This window comes from Bos indicus, chromosome 6, assembly GCF_029378745.1.
Source record: "Bos indicus isolate NIAB-ARS_2022 breed Sahiwal x Tharparkar chromosome 6, NIAB-ARS_B.indTharparkar_mat_pri_1.0, whole genome shotgun sequence".
Classification (NCBI taxonomy): Eukaryota; Metazoa; Chordata; class Mammalia; order Artiodactyla; family Bovidae; genus Bos; species Bos indicus.
The window spans coordinates 115,951,580-115,969,817 of NC_091765.1; the positions used below are offsets into that span (position 1 = coordinate 115,951,580).

Genomic DNA, 18,238 nt, shown 5'->3' on the forward strand with positions numbered 1-18,238 from the left:
TTATGTACAACACGGGATACAGCCAATGCTTTGTGATAACTATAAACGGTGTATATCCTTTAAAAATTATGAATGAGTGTATTGTACACCTGTAATATATAATATTGTAAATCAACTATATTTCAATTAAAAAAATAGAATGGGGGCTTAATTTTATCAGATACTCCCTTTAGTCTCTATTGTGATAATCATATAGTCTTACCCCTTTAATCTATTCGTACAACACAATCTGCCCACGTGACTGTGATATTACCTTGAAAGTTGAAAGTTAAGCTGAAAGTTAAGTCGTTCAGTCGTGTCCGACTCTTTGCGACCCCGTGGACTGTAGCCCACCTGGCTCTTCCATCCATGGGATTCTCCAGGCAGGAATACTGGAGTGGGTTGTCATTTCCTTCTCTGGGGGATCTTCCCGACCCAGGGATCAAACCCAGGTCTCCCGCATTGCAGGTAGACGCTTTAACCTCTGAGCCACCAGGGAAGCCCGTGTGATATTACCTTACTGAAATGTAAATCCCATGAAGGCAGGGACTTTGTTCACCAATATATCCCCAGTGCACAAAACAATTTTTAGAAGAAAGTAGGAGCTCTAAAAATAACTGTTGAATGGATGAATCGGATGCATTAGTATAAAGTTATTCATAGAATTTTCTTGTAACTTCACTTCTCTGTTGTATTTGATGTCATCTTTGTCTTCTTTCTTCTTCATTCTTGATATATTTTCCCTCTTTTCCTTGGTCATACTTACTGAAGACTTCTTTTTTTGTCTGATCAGTTATATACTGTTTGTTTTGTTTGCCGTTTTGTTAATTTCTAATTTATCCTTATTATTTCCTTAATCTTAATTTGAGTTTGTTATGCTTTCCCCACCTTATGTTTTTATGTTGAAAGCTTACTTCCTATATCTTCTAACTTTTCTTTTTTATAATATATATATTTAATACTACAAAATTTTCTCTGAAAACCACTTTGACTATATTCAATGGTGTTAATGTACAGCACTGTAATTATTAAACAGTTCTAAACTGTATTATAATTTCCATTTTAATTTTCTCCTTGACCCATGGATTATTTGGAAATATAGTTTTAAACTTTAAAACATACAGATTATTTTGTATTGTCTTTTTTTCCACTGGCTTCTATTTAATTACCGGAGAAGGCAGTGGCACCCCACTCCAATACTCTTGCCTGGAAAATCCCATGGACGGAGGAGCCTGGTGGGCTGCAGTCCATGGGGTCGCTAAGAGTCGGGCACGACTGAGCGACTTCACTTTCACTTTTCACTTTCATGCATTGGAGAAGGAAATGGCAACCCACTCCAGTGTTCTTGCCTGGAGAACCCCAGGGACAGGGAGCCTGGTGGGGTCGCACAGAGTCGGACACGACTGAAGCGACTTAGCAGCAGCAGCAGCAGCAGCAGCTGTTTAATTACACTGCTGATAGTAGATGTGACCTGTATGCTATAAACATATTTTTAATTTGTAGGAACTGCACTTCTGGAGTAGAATATTGTCAACTTTGGTAAATACGCCATGTGCCTTTGGAGAAAAAAGTATATTCTCTACTGGGTGTAATATATATGTGTGTGTGTATAAAATGTAATACATGTGTGTATGTATATAAGTTGTCTGAAATACTCTGTGCTCTAATTCTATTTCTTAGTTTCTGGAAACTACGCATAGCATAGCATAGCCTTCCCCTAAGAATACTTGTCCATGTTTATTGTAGTCCATCTAACTTTGTTGATAAGTGAGAGACTCTTTATTTTTGGTGCATATTGCCTGCTTTGTTCTTTTTATAGGTTTTTAACTTGAATTATTTTGTGTGATGTTATTATCGCCATACCAATATTCTCTTTTCTTAGAATCTACACAAGAAAAAGATTAATTTCATTTAATTTTTTCAATCTTCCTGTGTGTTTTAATTTTGAATTTTAAACAATCTAAACGGAGAGCTTTTCTCCTCTGAGGCCGTTTCCTCCTTCCATTTGCCCTGTGTCCTGTCCTGGGTTCTTCTCTCTGCCTAGTCCTTCTAGGAAGTCTTATTCCCTCCTAGAGCCACTCCCACCGGAAATGCAGTGAAGACAGCAGCAGGGACGCTAACATAAACTGGCGGCTCCTAATCACGTGCGTGCGCGTGCTGCTCCAAGGGCCTCGCGGTTCCCGCAGTGACTCTGCACTGCGGTCCCGGTGCCCAAATCACAGAGGCCTGAGCCGCCCCACTCGAGCTCGCCGCGCGTCCCCAGCCGCCCTCCACTGCCCACTGATCGCGCATGTTTGGGCCTCGTCTTTTCTCATGACCTCCCACCACTCAAGCCTCCCACAGCACTAAACCCGCCCGCCGACTGAAAACCCCCAGCTCACACTTCCAGGCCCGACCGCTTCTAGCATCCGCACTTACCCACCCCACTCTCAACACCACGGTCCCATCTGGAGTCTGAGAAGCATCTCCAGAGTCACAGGTCCAGAGCGGAGCGTGTCTCCCTGCCCCGTTCCCGTTTCTCCCGGGCCTGCCCCCTCGCCCCGCCGACGCCGTCACCGCTGTCCGTGGAGGTCTCACGGGCACAGCACCATCCTCTCCAGGGCTCCGCAGCCCCAGCGGCTCCTTCTCGGCTTCTTCCTGGCTCCTCCCACCCCCAGACTCATACCAGGGGTCCCCTCAGTCCACCGGCTGGGGCTCGGCTCCGCTCCCACACGCAGGCCCCTGGTCCGACCAGGCCCCGCCGCCCAGCTCGGCAAGTGCCCCAGCGCCCGTGGGCAGCAGACCAGCCCAGCCATCAGCAGAGGCAGACACGGCCTGTCCACTGGCCTCTCTCGGATAACTGGTCACCTTACACGCAAGTCCCCACAAAGCCTTATACGCTACAAGACTCTCCCTCCCTCCTCTGAACAACCGCATGTCTGAGGGCGACACACGGGCCCGAAGTCAGCTCACTTCCTGCCGGTTTTAGATAGGGTAGAGGCTAAGTCATCTAAAAGGGCTGGCTTTTTAAAAGGCAAACACACCCAGCCAGATTTAGCATTTACTCCTGCGGGAATGACCTGAAGATTTTTAGAAAACAAGACAGAATGAAGATCACAAAGGTACGGCCACAAAACATAAAACCCAGCTGTCCTAATATCAGCGTGGCTTTTGCCACCATTGCCAGCGAAAGCATCACACGAATTCCAGAAGTCCTGTGTCTCCACCAGCCCAGACAGAAGAAAGGTGAGTCTGGAAAACCGCCGGCAACCCACTAATGGCTCCAAAACGTGCAAATCAATGCCCCGCGTCTCAAGACTACACAAGCAGACCTCTGAGTGCAGGCAGACGGCGTAAGCACGACACAAGCTGCTGACCCAACAACAGAGCAACCAGCGGTCAGAGGCCAGGAACAGACCACAGACGGGGCCACCTGACGGACGCCACGCCTGCTCGGCGGGGAGAGGCTCGCCTTTGCCCCAGATGGAACTGGGCCACCAGCTTCACAGGGAAAATGAAGCCCGTCCCCTGATTCACACCATACAAAACTCAGATGGCCAGAGGTTTCACCGTAAAAGATAGAACCTTCATGGTTTCACCTTCATGGTCTTGGGAAGGACAACCGCTGCTCTAAAGGATATAAAAGCATCAGAAGAAAAGGAAAGTGATGAGAAACTCACAGTTATCAAAAGAGCGTGAGGAGACCGAACAGCAAGCTGCAGGGAGCTCACCCGAGCATACGAGCCCAACGTGAGAATCAGTCCCAGGACATGTGTCAGCACTGCCCACAAACCAGTAAGGAAAGGCAGATGGTCCATGAGGAAAATGCGCAGAGGCCCTGCTCGGGCACTTCATAAGAGGGGACAGGCCGGTACCAGCAAGACACGAACGCTGCTCAACCCACCCGTCGTCACAGCCCTGCAAGCTAAACCAGAACCCAGCGCCGTCCATCTCCAGGAGGGTGCGCAAATTCACGTCCACTGAGTCAGTGATGCCATCCAACCATCTCATCCTCTCATCCCCTTCTCGTCCCGCCTTAATCTTTCCCAGCATCAGGGTCTTTTCCAATGAGTCAGGTCTTCACATCAGGTGGCCAAAGTATTGGAGCTTCAGCATCATCATCAGCCCTTCTAAAGAATATTCAGGACTGACCTCCTTTAGGATGGACTGGTTGGATCTCCTTGCAGTCCAAGGGACTCTCAAGAGTCTTCTCCAACACCATAGTTCAAAAGCATCAATTCTTCAGTGCTCAGCTTTCTTTATAGTCCAACTCTCACATCCATACACGACCACTGGAAAAACCATAGCTTTGACTATGCAGACTTTGTTGGCAAAGTGATGTCTCTGCCTTTTAATACACTGTCCAGGTTTGTCACAGTTTTTCTTCCAAGCAGCAATGTCTTTTAATTTCACGGCTGCGGTCACCGTCTGCAGTGATTCTGGAGCCCAAGGAAATAAAGTCTGTCGCTGCTTGCGCTTCTCCTCCTGTTTGCCATGAAGTGACGAATGTAAAACGTAACTGTGTGTGACATTTAATCACCGGCTGTCAGATACTCTCCTTCCTAGATGTGTTACCTACATTTTATAAATCCAAACTGGCCAAGCTGGCGACTCAGGTCACGAGTGAGGGCGCCCTGCGTGTGCCCCGAGCTCCCGTGGTCGGTGGGGGTCGCTACACAGACCCTGACCTGTCCAGGAGGGGCTGGCGCTGCCCCGAGGAGGGGGACGGAGCCTGGAGTGGGCTGGGGCGGGGGCGCTGGCTCCATGTGCCCCACGGCCTCCTGCCACCAGCAGGACACACGCCGGGAGCCCGGCCAGGCCTGTCCGCCCCATGTTCAGCCACATCTCCACTGTCGGCTCCTGACGGGAACTCGTCGCTGGTGTCGGCAGATTGCAGGAAGCAGGAAACCACGCCAGATTTGGACTGTCAGGCTTTGCTGCTCTTAAACCTTTGAATGGAAGCTCTGAGCACCTCACACGGGGATGGGAGAGAGGACCAGCTCTCTCCTGGGCCAGCAGGAGCCACACGCCAGCAGGGCTCCAGGCTGCAGTGAGAAGGCAGGAGTGACGGGGTGTGAGGTGTCCTGAGAGCTCGTGACCACAGCCCGGCATCGCCGGAGTCCCCACACCTCAGCATCACCATCCACAGACCAACCCAGCACCTAACTACGCCTCTGCTCTCTCCACAGGGTGCTGGACAAGCCAGAAATCCCCCGAGGGGGTGGGCCCCCAGTTCCCTCCTGTCAGAGGAAGGGCAGTTCCTGGGCCCCCTGGGGTCTCTGGAGAGACACTCCTCCGTATTCTGGGAGACTTCAGCGCTCACTGTGAAAGTCAGCAACAGCACGAACGAGGGGGCTGCAGGCCGGGTGGCTGCCCTCACTCCCAGGAGCTGATCACCTGCAGTCGTCCTGGGCTGTGCCCGAGCTCTGCCTCCGGGAGGGCGACGCTGCGGCTTGGCGACGCTGCGGCTTGCCGGCACCGGTCCGCAGAAGCTCAGAGCTCGTGGGGCTCCGGGGCTGGGTTGTGTGATCATCGCGGGGTGCTCAGTGCCAAGCTGGGCGGTGGACACGCCAAGGACAGGCTGCGGGTATGAGCCTGGGTTCTCTGGGTGGCGAGGCTCACTCTTACACTACAGGTAATGGGAAGTCACTGAAGCTCTTTGTGCAGGGAAGTGTCATGACCTGAGGTTTGCTCTGAATTTTATAGGCTGTCATGAGAAGTCTGTATCTGGCTAAGACAGAGTAACTGAGACAGGACTTCCCCTCCTGCCGGTGACATGTCACTACAAAACGAGGCAAGACACACGCAACGATGGCTTTCAAAGTCTGGACTCTGGTTTCTGGTGGAAATCAACATGGCGAGCCCTGAGCTGCCCGCTGTCTGCCAGGAGGCACTTTCCACACGTCTGCACAGGGAAGGGGAGCTCACGGAGATCACAGCTCTTCACTCAGCAGAAGAGACCAGAGAGCAGGGTTAGGCCAGGCCAGGATTCGCAGGTGCCGGGAGGAAAGAGCAGTGGAGAAAGCAATCTGGGAGACCTGAGTCTGTTGCTGAATTCTAAGCCGTGCGCACACAGGATGCAGCCCTGGGAGGCCAGGAACAGCACAGCTGGGAGCTGCAGACTCCGTGCTCCCAGAACTCGCCCAGGTTTTGAGATTTCTGAGTCCCCAGTAGCTCTGGCTGAATACCTGGCCTTCGAAGGAGACTCCACATGTGTCAGCCGTAAGTAGTGGGGCTAAGCTTAGAGTGAAAGCTACTTTAGATCTGTCCTTTTAAAAAGCCTAAAAACAAGCCTCAAAGGGATAAAGCCAATCCCCAAGTAGCCTGACAGCCAGCTAAATCAAACCCCCACACTCTTCAAAGGAGGATAACAAAATCGAACACCCACTGGAAAATCACTAGCCAAGGAAAGATGCAGAAATGAGAGCCACACCCAGGGGGAAAATCAGTCAGTAGAATGGACCCATGAAGGACAGCAAGGATGAGTCTGCAGATACAGACTTGAAGACACTCTGAGATGCTGTAAACGTGCTCAAGAGTTTAAAGGAAAGCATGAACTTATGAGGAGGGAAGTGAAGGGTTACACAAGGTCAGAGAAGGGCTGCTGGAAATAGAAAACCAACCTCTGAAGCAAGAGTCCCCAGGAGGGAACCAATGGCATATTAAACACTGAAGAAGAGATCAGCGAACCCAGAGCAAAAGAAACTATGAGACATGAAGCACATGGAGAAGAAAAAAGGCTGAAACTGAGCAAGCCCCAGTGGCCTGCAAGAAAAGCCCAAGCCCCCAGAGCTGGAGAAGAACGAACAATCTCTGACCCTCAATGCACCCCAAGTGGCAGGCACACAAGACCCACCCAAGACTCTCCATAATTAAGCTGCTGAAGGTCAGCAAAAGGGAAAACCTTACAAGTAGAGGAGGCAGACCCAGAGGCATCCACTCTCTCCTCACAACCACAAAAGCGCCCAGAGAGCCCTGGAGACAAGCCACCGAGCCCTCCCCAACTTCAGGGTCAGCTTTTAGATCTCTTCCCCTCAATGACTTGGGCAAATCAGATTTTCAACCCAATCTGTGTGATACTTTCTCTCAGCGACTCCACACGTATTCTCCTGATAAAAATGTCAGACCACGTTGAAGGTTCTTGGGTAGAGACCTTCAAGTATTTAAACCAATATTAATTATTTTAGTAAACTCTTCACTGAAGTGGAACACGTACCCCGAAAGGACACAAACCCTGAGTGAACACTCGTGTGAGGGGGGAGCTCAGGCTGCGTGTGGGGGGAGGGCTGCAGGGTGACCACTCCCGACGGGACACGCGGCCGCTAAGCCATCCTCACACTGCTCTTCAAGCCACGGCTCCCTAGGAGACGCCGCCCCTCGGCAATCGAACGGACCATCCCTTGCAGTGGAAGGACACACACCCAGGTCCAGGCAGGGCCTCTGAGGAAGGACGGGGAGTGGACAGGAGGGACACAGAGCGGACCATCTCCACGGTGACTGCAGCATCGCGCAAGAAAGGCCTCAGGCAAACACACCCGAGTGTCAGCCAGCAGGGCTTCTGGGGCGAAGGTATGAGGTCACTGGTTTATGACTTCTGAACTTCTGTTTGCTGGAAACAGTATAAATAATTACTAATAAAAACTCTCTAGCAGAACTGGAAAGAAGCACATTGCAAAGAATCTTGGCAGAAATCAAGATTCTATGCTTCTAAAAGCGAAAATCTAAGTCTGACTCATATTTATAAAATACTTAGTACTTCAAACCCTATAAATACACTATGTTACGCTGGGTATAATTTTTAGGTTCAAAGCAAACCATAAGGAATGTGACATATTAAACCAAAATAAAGACGTCTGCTTTAAACAACCCCTCTCACACAGCAAATTACAAATTACCATTCCATCTCTACTATTTAGCAAACATTTTTTAAAATGAGCAATTAGGCTGCACTATTTTTCTGACAAGGAAAATATGAGTTCACCAGAACTCTACGCAAATCCTACCATGGCACTACCCTGGAACCTTTACAACCAGAACTCTACGCAAATCCTACCATGGCACTACCCTGCACAAATCCTACCATGGCACTGCCCTGGAACCTTTACATCAGTCTTTCTCTTTTGTAATGCTCGAGAATGCAAATTCATTTGCACAAACAAGAGAGGCTGTAGTACCTGACATTCTGAAGAAGCGGGCAATTTAACTCCCTCGGCTATTAACAGGCATGCAGGCCTCGCTGCCAGGCCCGCCACAAGAGGCCAGGAAGCAGCCTGGCCACAGGGCTCGCTGCTGCCCGCCACCCACCAGGCAGGGGAGGAGATGTCGTGAGTGAAGACGAGACACAGACAGAGGCTCCAGCCCGTGAGCTTCCCTCCAGCTGTGGTCCTGCTGCACGCATGTCACTGGGCTGGGGGCAGGCGCCCACCAAGGAGCTGCGGGGGAGTCGGCCCTTTCCAGCAAACGCCCAAGGCACCAGGGCGCCTCTGTGCATTGACGCAGCGTCTCACACGGGAAGGTGTTACAGGAAGGACCCTCTAGCCAGCACCTGAAGTAACGAGCCCCTTCTGGAAATCACAGTTTGCCGTGAACGTAAGGTGCAGGGAAAGCGGGTGGAGGGCTGGGGCTGGACTTGGGCGGGTGGCGGGAAGCACCCCCAGCCTGGAGGCAGGGAACGGGGACTCCCGGTCGGATCTGACCCAGATTCTGCTCAGCACGGTTCCCTGGGTGGGTGTCCAGCAGGTCATGGAGCGGGCAGAACCCTGGCAGATGGGGCCAGGCAGCCAGGCCCCTGAGCTGGGTGCAGCCCCGGCCAGGCGTGGGGAGGAGCTAGGCCCTCCAAGCGCTCTGCCCGCCCAGGACACTCACCGCACGGCTCCTGGAGGAGCAGGAGGTCAGGAGGACCGGGAGCGTCGCTCTTGACCACCCACTGTCCTCTTCCGCTTCCTACTGATCGTCATTTCAAGACAAGACCAAGCAAACAAGCAGCCAGCAGCCCCGGGGGAGTGTGGGCACCTGAAGAAGAGCCAGACTGCTTCCCGGCGGCCAGCACCGGTGGGCTGGAACGGAGGGACTGCAGATCAGCCACCGATCTAGCAAAACAACCAAAACAGAGGGCATGGTCTGAGGCCATTAGCTTCAAACAAGAAAAAGAGGAAAGGGGGAAAACGCCAAGAAAAGGTAAAGCATAAGAAGGTTCTGACAGGCTCTGCGTCTGACCCACCCCCGAGCCCCTGGCAGGCGTCCTGGGAAGCAAGGTGCACCAACCAAACTCTAAGCATTCCAACTACGGCAGGAGAACAGGGACAAGGGGGAAAGTCAAGGACACACCCTTGTGCGTAGAGCCCAGCTGGTGCTGAGGGGTTGGCTGAGGCAGGAACGACAGGAGCCCAGCGCTGTGGTCTCTCTGGGCTCAAGAATGTCTGTGGCAGAAAGCACAGTGATGGGCTGTGGGGCCTGCACACACCCACAGACGGGAGGACGGGCTGACAGACAGGCGACGGGCGGGCGGGCTGGCGCATGGATGGAGGGATGGAGGGATATATGGGTAAGTGGATCAACGGTGGACGGAGGGATGAATAAGTGGGTGGATGGGTGAATGGATGGATGGGTTAAGTGGATGGATTGATAGATGAGTAAGTGGATGGATGGGTGGATGGGTGAGCTGACAGATAAAGGACGGTATATAATATGCAAAAAGCAAACACAAAGTCTGGTCTGGAAGAAAACATAGCCTAAAGAACTTTAGAAGTTTTTAAAGAGACAAGGAATACCAGACCACCTTACCTGTCTCCTGAGAAACCTATATATGGGTCAAGAAGCAACAGTTAGAACAGAACATGGATCAGTGGACTGGCTCAAAATTGGGAAAGTAGTATGACAAGGCTGTATATTGTCACCCTGTTTATTTAACTTCTATGCCAAGTACATCATGCAAAATGCCAGGCTGGATGAATCACAAGCTGGAATCAAGATTTCTGGGAGAACTATCAATAACCTCAGATATGCAGATTATATCACTTTAATGGCAGAAAGAGGAACTAAAGAGCCTCTTGAAGAGGGTGAAAGAGGAGAGTGGAAAAAATGGCTTAAAACATAACATTTAAAAAACTAACATCATGGCATCCAGTCCCATCACTTCATGCTAATAGAAGGGAGGAAAGTGTATTAAAAAGACAGCACATTAAAAAGCAGAGACATCATTTTTTGTCAACAAAGTTCTGTCTAGTCAAAGCTATGGTTTTTCCCATAGTCATGTATGGATATGAGAGTTGGACCATAAAGAAGGCTGAGCGCCAAAGAATTGATGCTTTTGAACTGTGGTGTTGGAGAAGAGTCTAGAGAGTCCCTTGGACTGCAAGGAGATCAATCAAGCCAATCCTAAAGGACATCAGTCCTGAATATTCATTGGAAGGACTGAGGCTGAAGGTGAAGCTCCAATCCTTTGGCCACTGATGTGAAGAGCCAACTCATGGGAAAGACCCTGAGCTGGGAAAGACTGAGGGCAGGAGGAGAAGGGGACGACAGAGGATGAGATGGGTGGATGGCATCACTGACTCAATGGACATGAATTTGAACAAGCTCTGGGAGATAGTGAAGGACAGGGGAGCCTGGTGAGCTGCAGTCCAGGGGTCACAGAGTCAGACACGACTTAGCAACCGAACAACAATGAGAGAAAAGGAAAAACACGTTCTATGAGCGCAAGGGGGAAACGCAGAGACGATGAGACTGAGGACAGAATCAAGGTTGTTGCAAAACGACTAAAAAGCAAAAAAAAAAAAAAGAGGCAAGGTGTGTCTGAAAAATCAAACTAAAGACACAGGAAACAACCTCTACAACAGAACTGCCTTTGAATACAGCCGACACACCTCCCCAAAGAAGAAGGGGACACAACACTCTCAGGCTCTTAGGACCTGGCCTGGGGTGGGGGCAGAGCAAAGAAGCTGAGGGTCTGAACTGCCTCCCGGTGGCAGCGTGGCCAGGATTCCTTCTGAAGGCTTGCAAACCTATCTGAAGAAAGATTAGTATCCAAAATATACAAGGAATGCATACAACTCTATAACAAAACCCCAAATAATCAGGTTAAAAATGAGCAAAAAACCTGAGTTGAACATATACTTTGACAAACAAGACATGCAAATGGCCAACACGTGCATGAAGAGACGCTCAACGTCAGTAGTCCTGAGGAAATGCAAAGCGAAATCACGACGAGGCGGCACCTCACGCCCATTGGTGGGCAGCCGTGTCTGTTATCAAGCGGACAAGACAGAAACGCTGAGGAGGGTGTGGAGAAAAGGGAACCCTCCCACACTGCTGGTGGGAATGGACATGGGTGCAGCCGCCGTGGAAAACAGTAGGGAAGTCCCTCAAAAAAATCAAAACTAGAACGACTACGTGATCCAGAAATTCATTCCTGGGCATTCACGCAAATGAAACAGAATCTCAAAAGCTACTTACATCACCACGTTCACTGCAACATTACTCACAACAGTCAAGATACGGAAACAACTTCAGTGTCCACGGAGGGATGGATGGAGGTGATGGCGTTATAATATTCCATCCCAAAATTCCATTAAAGGAATATTATTCAGTCTTTAAAAAGAAGGGGATCCTGCCTGCGAAGCAGCGTAGATAAATCTGGAGGACATGCTACATACAACCCTGACACAGGACAAATACTGCATGCTCTCCTGTCTGTGGAAACCACAGCACTCAAGCTCACTGAAGCAGCGGGCAGGACGGCGGCTGCCGGGGGCTGGGGCGGGGGACGGGGAGATGCAGGCCGAGGGATCAGAGTTTCTGCTGCGAGGGGAGGACCTGCGGCGTGGTGGCTACAATTAACCACGGTGTTTTGTACACTTGTCTGCGAAGATGGTCGGCCTCAGTGGGCCCGAGTCACACACAGCAGGTACCACGTGCGGCAGCAAGGGTGTTAATCAGCTTCATTGCAGTCACTCTGCCGCCACGTGTACGGACATCAGCATATCACATCATGTACCTAAACACACAATCTTTTATCAATTATACCCCTGTAAAGCTGGAAAAAAGCAAAATAAAACCATTTTTAAAAGGGAAAAAGAAAGCCTTGTGCAGCAAGAGGCTGCTGGTATCAAAGGTGAGTCAGGGTGACATGCACGGGCGGGCAGCGAGCAGGATGCAGGGCGCTGAGCTCACCCACAGCCTGCTTCTCTCTGAGGGCATCTCACAGCCCAGGTTTACGACAGGGTCCTGGTCACTGAAAGCATCATCGGCTTAACCTGATACACCCAGCCGCACGCCATATGGCCCACAACCACCACCAGTCCTAACCAGCTAGCACAGCGCTCAGCCACCAGGTACAAAGGAACGGGCCAGCACGCGGTGCCCGCAGACCTCGGCCCTCCCCACGTCCTGGGCCCCCGGACCGCGCTGGCTGAGGCCAGGCCCAGCTCACGGGCCAACGCCGGCGCCCCTCGCTGGGCGACACCCCGGGCTGGGCGGCCAGGCTCCTCGGCTGCCGGGGGCCACGGAGCCCCGCGCGGCGGCCTTCTCAGCCTCTTCTAACCTGCCCCCTTCTTCACTCCCTACTGCTTGACCAAAGCTGCGCGCTGTCGGAAAAAGGCAGATGGAGAGGGCAGGGCAGGGGGTACACACAAACTCAAAGAATGTCTCCGTTCAGCAAACAAACAGAGCTGGAGGACGCACATCTCTGGTCTCGGGTATTCTTCCCGATTTCTGAAGGCCAGTTTCTGTTAGAACAATAATTGAATGTTGCAAAGTACTGCTGATTCATTTATGGCACGGAGCTCACACTCTACCCTGAAACTATTTGTCTGTTAATCAGAGGTGGTAAACTACAGCTTCTGGAGAAAGACAAAGGAAACTGCAGGTGTCCCCGTGGAAGCCGGCTGCCTCGGGTCCCCCAGCCTTGGAAGCTGGAGCGTCACCAGAGGGTGGGCTACACCCCATGAGTCCAGAGGACCCGTCTGCTGTTGCATTTTAACAGATTCTACCGAGCCTGCCTGGTTTTTTAAGAGGATATTACTAAGAAGGCCCCCACCCTAACAGCCTAGTGCGGGTCTTACTGAGCCCCCAGGCCCTGGCTGCGGCTGCCACACAGGAAAACCTGAACCCCACACTCACTCAGCAGACACTCCTGCGTGACTGCTGTGCTGGGGGCCGAGGACACCCCTGAAGCCACCGCACAGAGGGCTCCGTCTCTGGGTGGAGGGAGCAGCCTGTTCAGCTCCCAGCGCTGCCTGTCCCAGTGCTGGGGGCGGCAGCGCGAATACACGTTTGCATGATTTGCCACAAGGCAGATCCTTGCATTTTTTTTTGTTTTTTTTTAGATCCTTGCATTTTTAAATGTTGCTCAAGGGCTAGAATGTTCTTCCTGATCTTGAGGCAGAATCTGCCTCCTTGACTCAGCCCAGCTCCTGGTTTGCCCTCCACAGAGACTGACCTCCAACCCTCCATACAGGGTGGTCTCGGGCTCTGGGTCCCTCTCCTCCGGAGAAAGTGAAGACACACTTCAGGTTGACAAAGACTGCAAACGCGGCATTGTCCAACCTCCTTAAAATAAAGCCACGGAGCTAACTACATGGCAAGAACAGACACAGGAAAACATACAGTGTGAAGTGAGTCCAGCAGGTAAGTAAGCCCAATGAGCTCACCAACAAGGTGAACTGAACACAAAACATCTAGTGTTGACCTATTAGTCACCCACACTAGACGGGATGACTAGGTGGGAACCATCCCAGCCTGTGAAGAGGCCGCTCCCCGAAGCTGGCTCCTGAGTCAGGGCAGGACGCGTTTCCCACGGCAGCAGTGTGCTCCTGGAGCGCCAGGCCCCGGAGCCGGAATCTCCTGCTCGGCACGAACGTGAGACGTCTCTGCGTGGAGACACGTTCCAAGCTCCCACCTAGATCCTCTCACCAGCCGCCGACCACACAGGGGAAGGCGACCCCAGGAAGCAGGTATCGGGAAGTGAAGGGTCCCGGGTGGGGCTGGGACGCTCGGGTGAGAGGGGGAGACCCCAGAGCCTGACCCCCGCCTCTTAACTCGGTGTCTGTGGGGCCCTCTTTCTGCCCAGCTGCTTTTACTTGTAAAGATGGCAGAACATGTTTAATAACACATACCTCCTAGGACAAACGTGTAAAATAAATAAGATCACGTTTTCTCCTTATCTATGATCAGAAAAGAGACTAACGTGGGAAACCATGGAAGTGGGAAACTCCTCAGGACACACACACTGGACTGTCGTCTGCAGCCCCTGGACCTGCAGGCTCGTGAAACAGCTCTCCACAGCGGGGCTCACGGAGCGGGGCCGTCCCGAGCGGCACCGGCCCGGGGTAGGGGGAGAATGACGGCGGGGAGGGGAGCCCCCCAGGCGGGGGCCACTGCCACCAGCCGGGACCCCACTTCCTTACGGAGGACACGCGGCCGTGAGTCTGGGGCTTCCACAGTGGGCAAGTTCAGCTTTCCAGAAACTGTAAAATGCAGTTTATAATAAAATGCTGTGGGGTTCCTGTGCCTGCTGCTGACAGAAGAAAATTTAACAGATGAATACAGCTTACCATGTATGATTAAACTGAACATATTAAATAAACTTCTCAAACGAATAAATTTTCTGCAGAAATGAATGCCTTCTACCAGAAAACCTAAATGAGCACACAGGAGAAAGGCTAACGTGAACAGAACACTGTAAAACCGCTCACTGCTGCCCTGAGTTTGGTTACATCCTATTTCCTTTCATTAAGGACGTTTTTCCCACTCTTAGCTTAAGGTGATTAAATGACAAGATTATCAGTGTACATAAGGCAAGTTAACATAATTCCTTTTGCTGAAAAATAAATCTGCGAACACAACCTTTAGGACCCATCTGGTCTCAGTGTCGGGTGTCAGCGTGTTTCTCGTACTTCCCACGCTGGACGTGGACGGACCCCGACAGGCAGAGGGTGACTGGTGGCACTTCCTGGTGGCTCTGTGCCCACCCGCCTTCCACCCACCAGCCACCCTTTCTAAGGCCCGGGACTGAAGTCAGCAGTTGTTGGACAATAGAAGCCCAGAAAACTTGGTTTCTCTTCAGCTCACAATAAAGAGGGTAACCCTGACCCCAGCTCTGGCACTTCTTGGCCCCCAAAGTTAACATATAAATGAAAATAAAATGCTGATACTTTTTACATTTTAACAAACTGTAAGATTCAACTCTCAATAGACAGAATAGAGTCGTTAAAAACACATAAAAAGAAACAAACCTGTGAGCACAAGGACTTTTATGAGTGTTACAAGGAACAAGGAACTTTGGGGAGAAACCCTCCAAGTCAGTCTGGAGAGCTTTTTAAAACTCACTGAGCCAAAGGGATAAGGGTTACATCAGAGGAATGACTTAATGAAACAGGAAGTCTCTGGCCACCTCCTTTCAGTAAAAGAATCCCCTGAATGGAATCACTTAAAGGCAGAAAGAAAGCTTTTTCCTCTTTGTCCCACAGGTTCCAATCATCTACTGAACTTTTCCTAAGAAACGGAAATTCAGCCTCTGAGCGTCTCGCCGAACTCCCAGAACCGCCCCAATCCGGCGAGCGCTCTGAAGCCTGGCTCGCTGGTCTACAAGCTGCTCCACCACGCGGGCGGCAGGTCTTTACTTGCCCCCACGGGATACGTGGGGACGAGCCCAGACACTGTCACGACAGCGTGTCCTCAACAGACGGCTTCCCAAACACGGTGGTGGGCCCGGGGGTGACGGCCCCCCAACAGGCCCCGGTGAACCACCCCCACCCCCCAGAGGTGGAAACGCCGAGAAGACAACGTCAGAGTGAGTCAACAGCAAATATACCCCACACTTGAAACTTCGTCAAAAATTATAAAAAATAGACATTAGAAATTGTGACTTACCCCCATCGGACACAGTTGCGGACTGAAAGAAAAGAGAGAGAGACATGAGTTAATTGGGCCTCATGACCGGTCAGAAGGCAGCACGTCCGTGTGAGGAGCGCAGCCAGCCTCTGGCCGAGCCTGCTCTGGGAGCAGGTGCCCGGGCACGGCCGCCTCCCGGGGCGTGGCCCTCTGCTTCCTGGGTGAGCCCCGCCCCACCCACAGGCCAGGACGCGGCCGGGCGACCGTCCCCTTCCTCCCTGGAGAACAGATCCTGGCACGCCTGACACCGCAGGCTTCGTAACCACCTCGGAGCAGCCTTAGAAGTTGGGCTCACCAGCCCGGGCTTGAGTCTGCCAGGCACACCCGAGCCCAGGAGGCAGGCCTGCCCTCTGTCCATCCAGAGTGATGCGTGGCCCAGGGCACATGGCAGTCCTGCTCTGCACTCTCACCCCAGGCCCACCCAGGGGTAGATCCGCCTCGGTGGTGGTGGCAGAGGGGAGCTGGCCTGCAGCCAGCCCGGACCTCTGACCCAGCCACCCTGGGCAGGCAGGTGGGGACAAGCCAGGCCTGGAGGGAGGAGGCGGTGGAGAGAGGTCTTGGGACAACAGGCAGGGTCCAGAGAGCTCCAAACAACTGAGCAATTCTCTGATGGGGACGGCTGAGCAAGTCCTCCTGAGAACGCAGTTCTGAGGCTGCAACCTAGGGAGGGTGCCTGGGATCATGGAAGGAGGGCCTCCAGAGAAGCCAGGAGAGGGGAAGGGGCCTGTGGAGGCAGCACAGACACCAGGAGCTGCCCCGCGGGAAGGGCGTGGGTGCAGCACCTCTGTGACAAGTCCTGGTCACAGCCCAGGCACAGCCTGGCAGGCCAGAGGCAGGCAGGGCCCCACGGCAGCCACACGGGGCCCGCAGGCCTTGGGGCAGACAGCACCCCTGGCATCTCAGCCCGAAGTCATGCCCTGAGAAGAAGCCCGCTGTAGAAGCCCTGGGCCTTGCACGCCCTCCTCTCTGCAGAGCGAAGGGAGACCAGAGAGCAGAGCGTGGAGAGTGACGGGGGGCCCCTTCCCAGGTCCGGGGCCTCCCTTGTCAGCGGGGATCACGTCTCAAGACCCCCAAGGCCAAGAGCAAACAGGTGGGGAGAAGATGCCAGACCACTGCTTCCAGGGACAGCCCCCCACCCGGGGGTGAAAGCAGGTGTTCGCGGCCAAATTGAGGAAAGGGTGGTCCACGTCAAGTGCACACCCACACACTGTGCGGCCCCCGTCCCCGGTGCCGGCGCCCCCACCTGGAGGATGGGGGCCGCACCTCCTGGGGCTCACCCCTGCCCAGCCCGGTGAGCCGCCCTCCTCCCCCCGGGGGCCAGCCTCCAGGACCCTGCCCTAGGATCGGGTTCGTCACGGCTTCACACCATCTTGAGTCCTGGGTCACAAACACTGCACAGGCTATGGTGGAGCTAGCAGCCCCTGCACAGCAGGGTCTGTTCTCGGTGGAGAAGTGGGGGGCCCCCTCCCCAGGGTGGACGGGGGCTCACGGACACTGTCCTCCTGCCCATGCTTACCACAAGTCACCTGCGAGCCTGGGAAAATTCAATAATATCAAAGGCAACTCACTCCCTGAGACTGCGAGAGGAAACTCTGCAAGGCCATACACAAAAGTAGAAACCCCATCAATAATAACTTCTGAAAAGCAAGTCAGAAAATGTAAAATCCACCAACGTGAAGGACGTGGTCCACTCCATGTATGGTCGCAGCTAAAGCTGAAAACTCAGGCTTTAGCAGACTGGACAAAATGCAGTAAAGAATCTCTACACACATCCCCCAAATGCACAAAGATCCTGGAGAGAAGAGTGTCCCTGAAGCTGAGAAGGTGGCTGGTGAGCACAGGCTGCCCATGGGGAGGCTGGGCCGGCTGGGCAGCGGGGACAGGGCCAGCAGGGCAGGCCTGCGGCTGCAGAGGCTCTGGAAGGGGGCCCTCTGGTACAGGGTGACCAGATCCAGGTAAAGGTCCCCAAACGTGCTTTAGAGCAGCTGTCGATTTACAGAAACACTGTGAAGCGAGCATCAAAACACACCAGCTTTCTAATACAACACTGCTCTAAAGGAAGCAAGGGCCCCCTGCGGGAGGAGCGGGGAGGGAACGGAGGCCCGCAGGGCTGAGGGGTGCGCGTCCCCTCACTTGGACGCTCCCGGGGTGAAGAGCCCCAGCCCCACAGCCACAAACACAAACCGTCTGGGAAGAAGCAGTCAGGCAAGGCCCACAGGAGTTCAAAGAGCATGAGCCCACCTAGAAATGAGCTCAAAACTCCCCTAAGCCCAAGGGAAAACCCCCTGAGAAAGAACAAGCAGAAACAGCAATGAACAGAATCTCAGATACTGCAAAGGTCAATGCAGATGTCAAATGACTACGAAATTGTGAAGTCATCAAAGGTTTC

General features: G+C 52.7%; 1 protein-coding gene across 5 annotated transcripts in view; it reads right to left on the bottom strand.

Annotated features, from left to right (window-relative positions):
* RGS12 (regulator of G protein signaling 12) overlaps nt 1-18,238 on the bottom strand; it is a 115,466-nt gene that overhangs the window by 37,320 nt on the left and 59,908 nt on the right. For all 5 annotated transcript variants that reach the window (XM_070791890.1, XM_070791891.1, XM_070791889.1 and 2 more), the window contains exon 4: nt 15,829-15,850. In XM_070791890.1, coding sequence (XP_070647991.1) covers nt 15,829-15,850 — 22 coding nt within the window. The remainder of the gene's footprint in view (nt 1-15,828; nt 15,851-18,238) is intronic.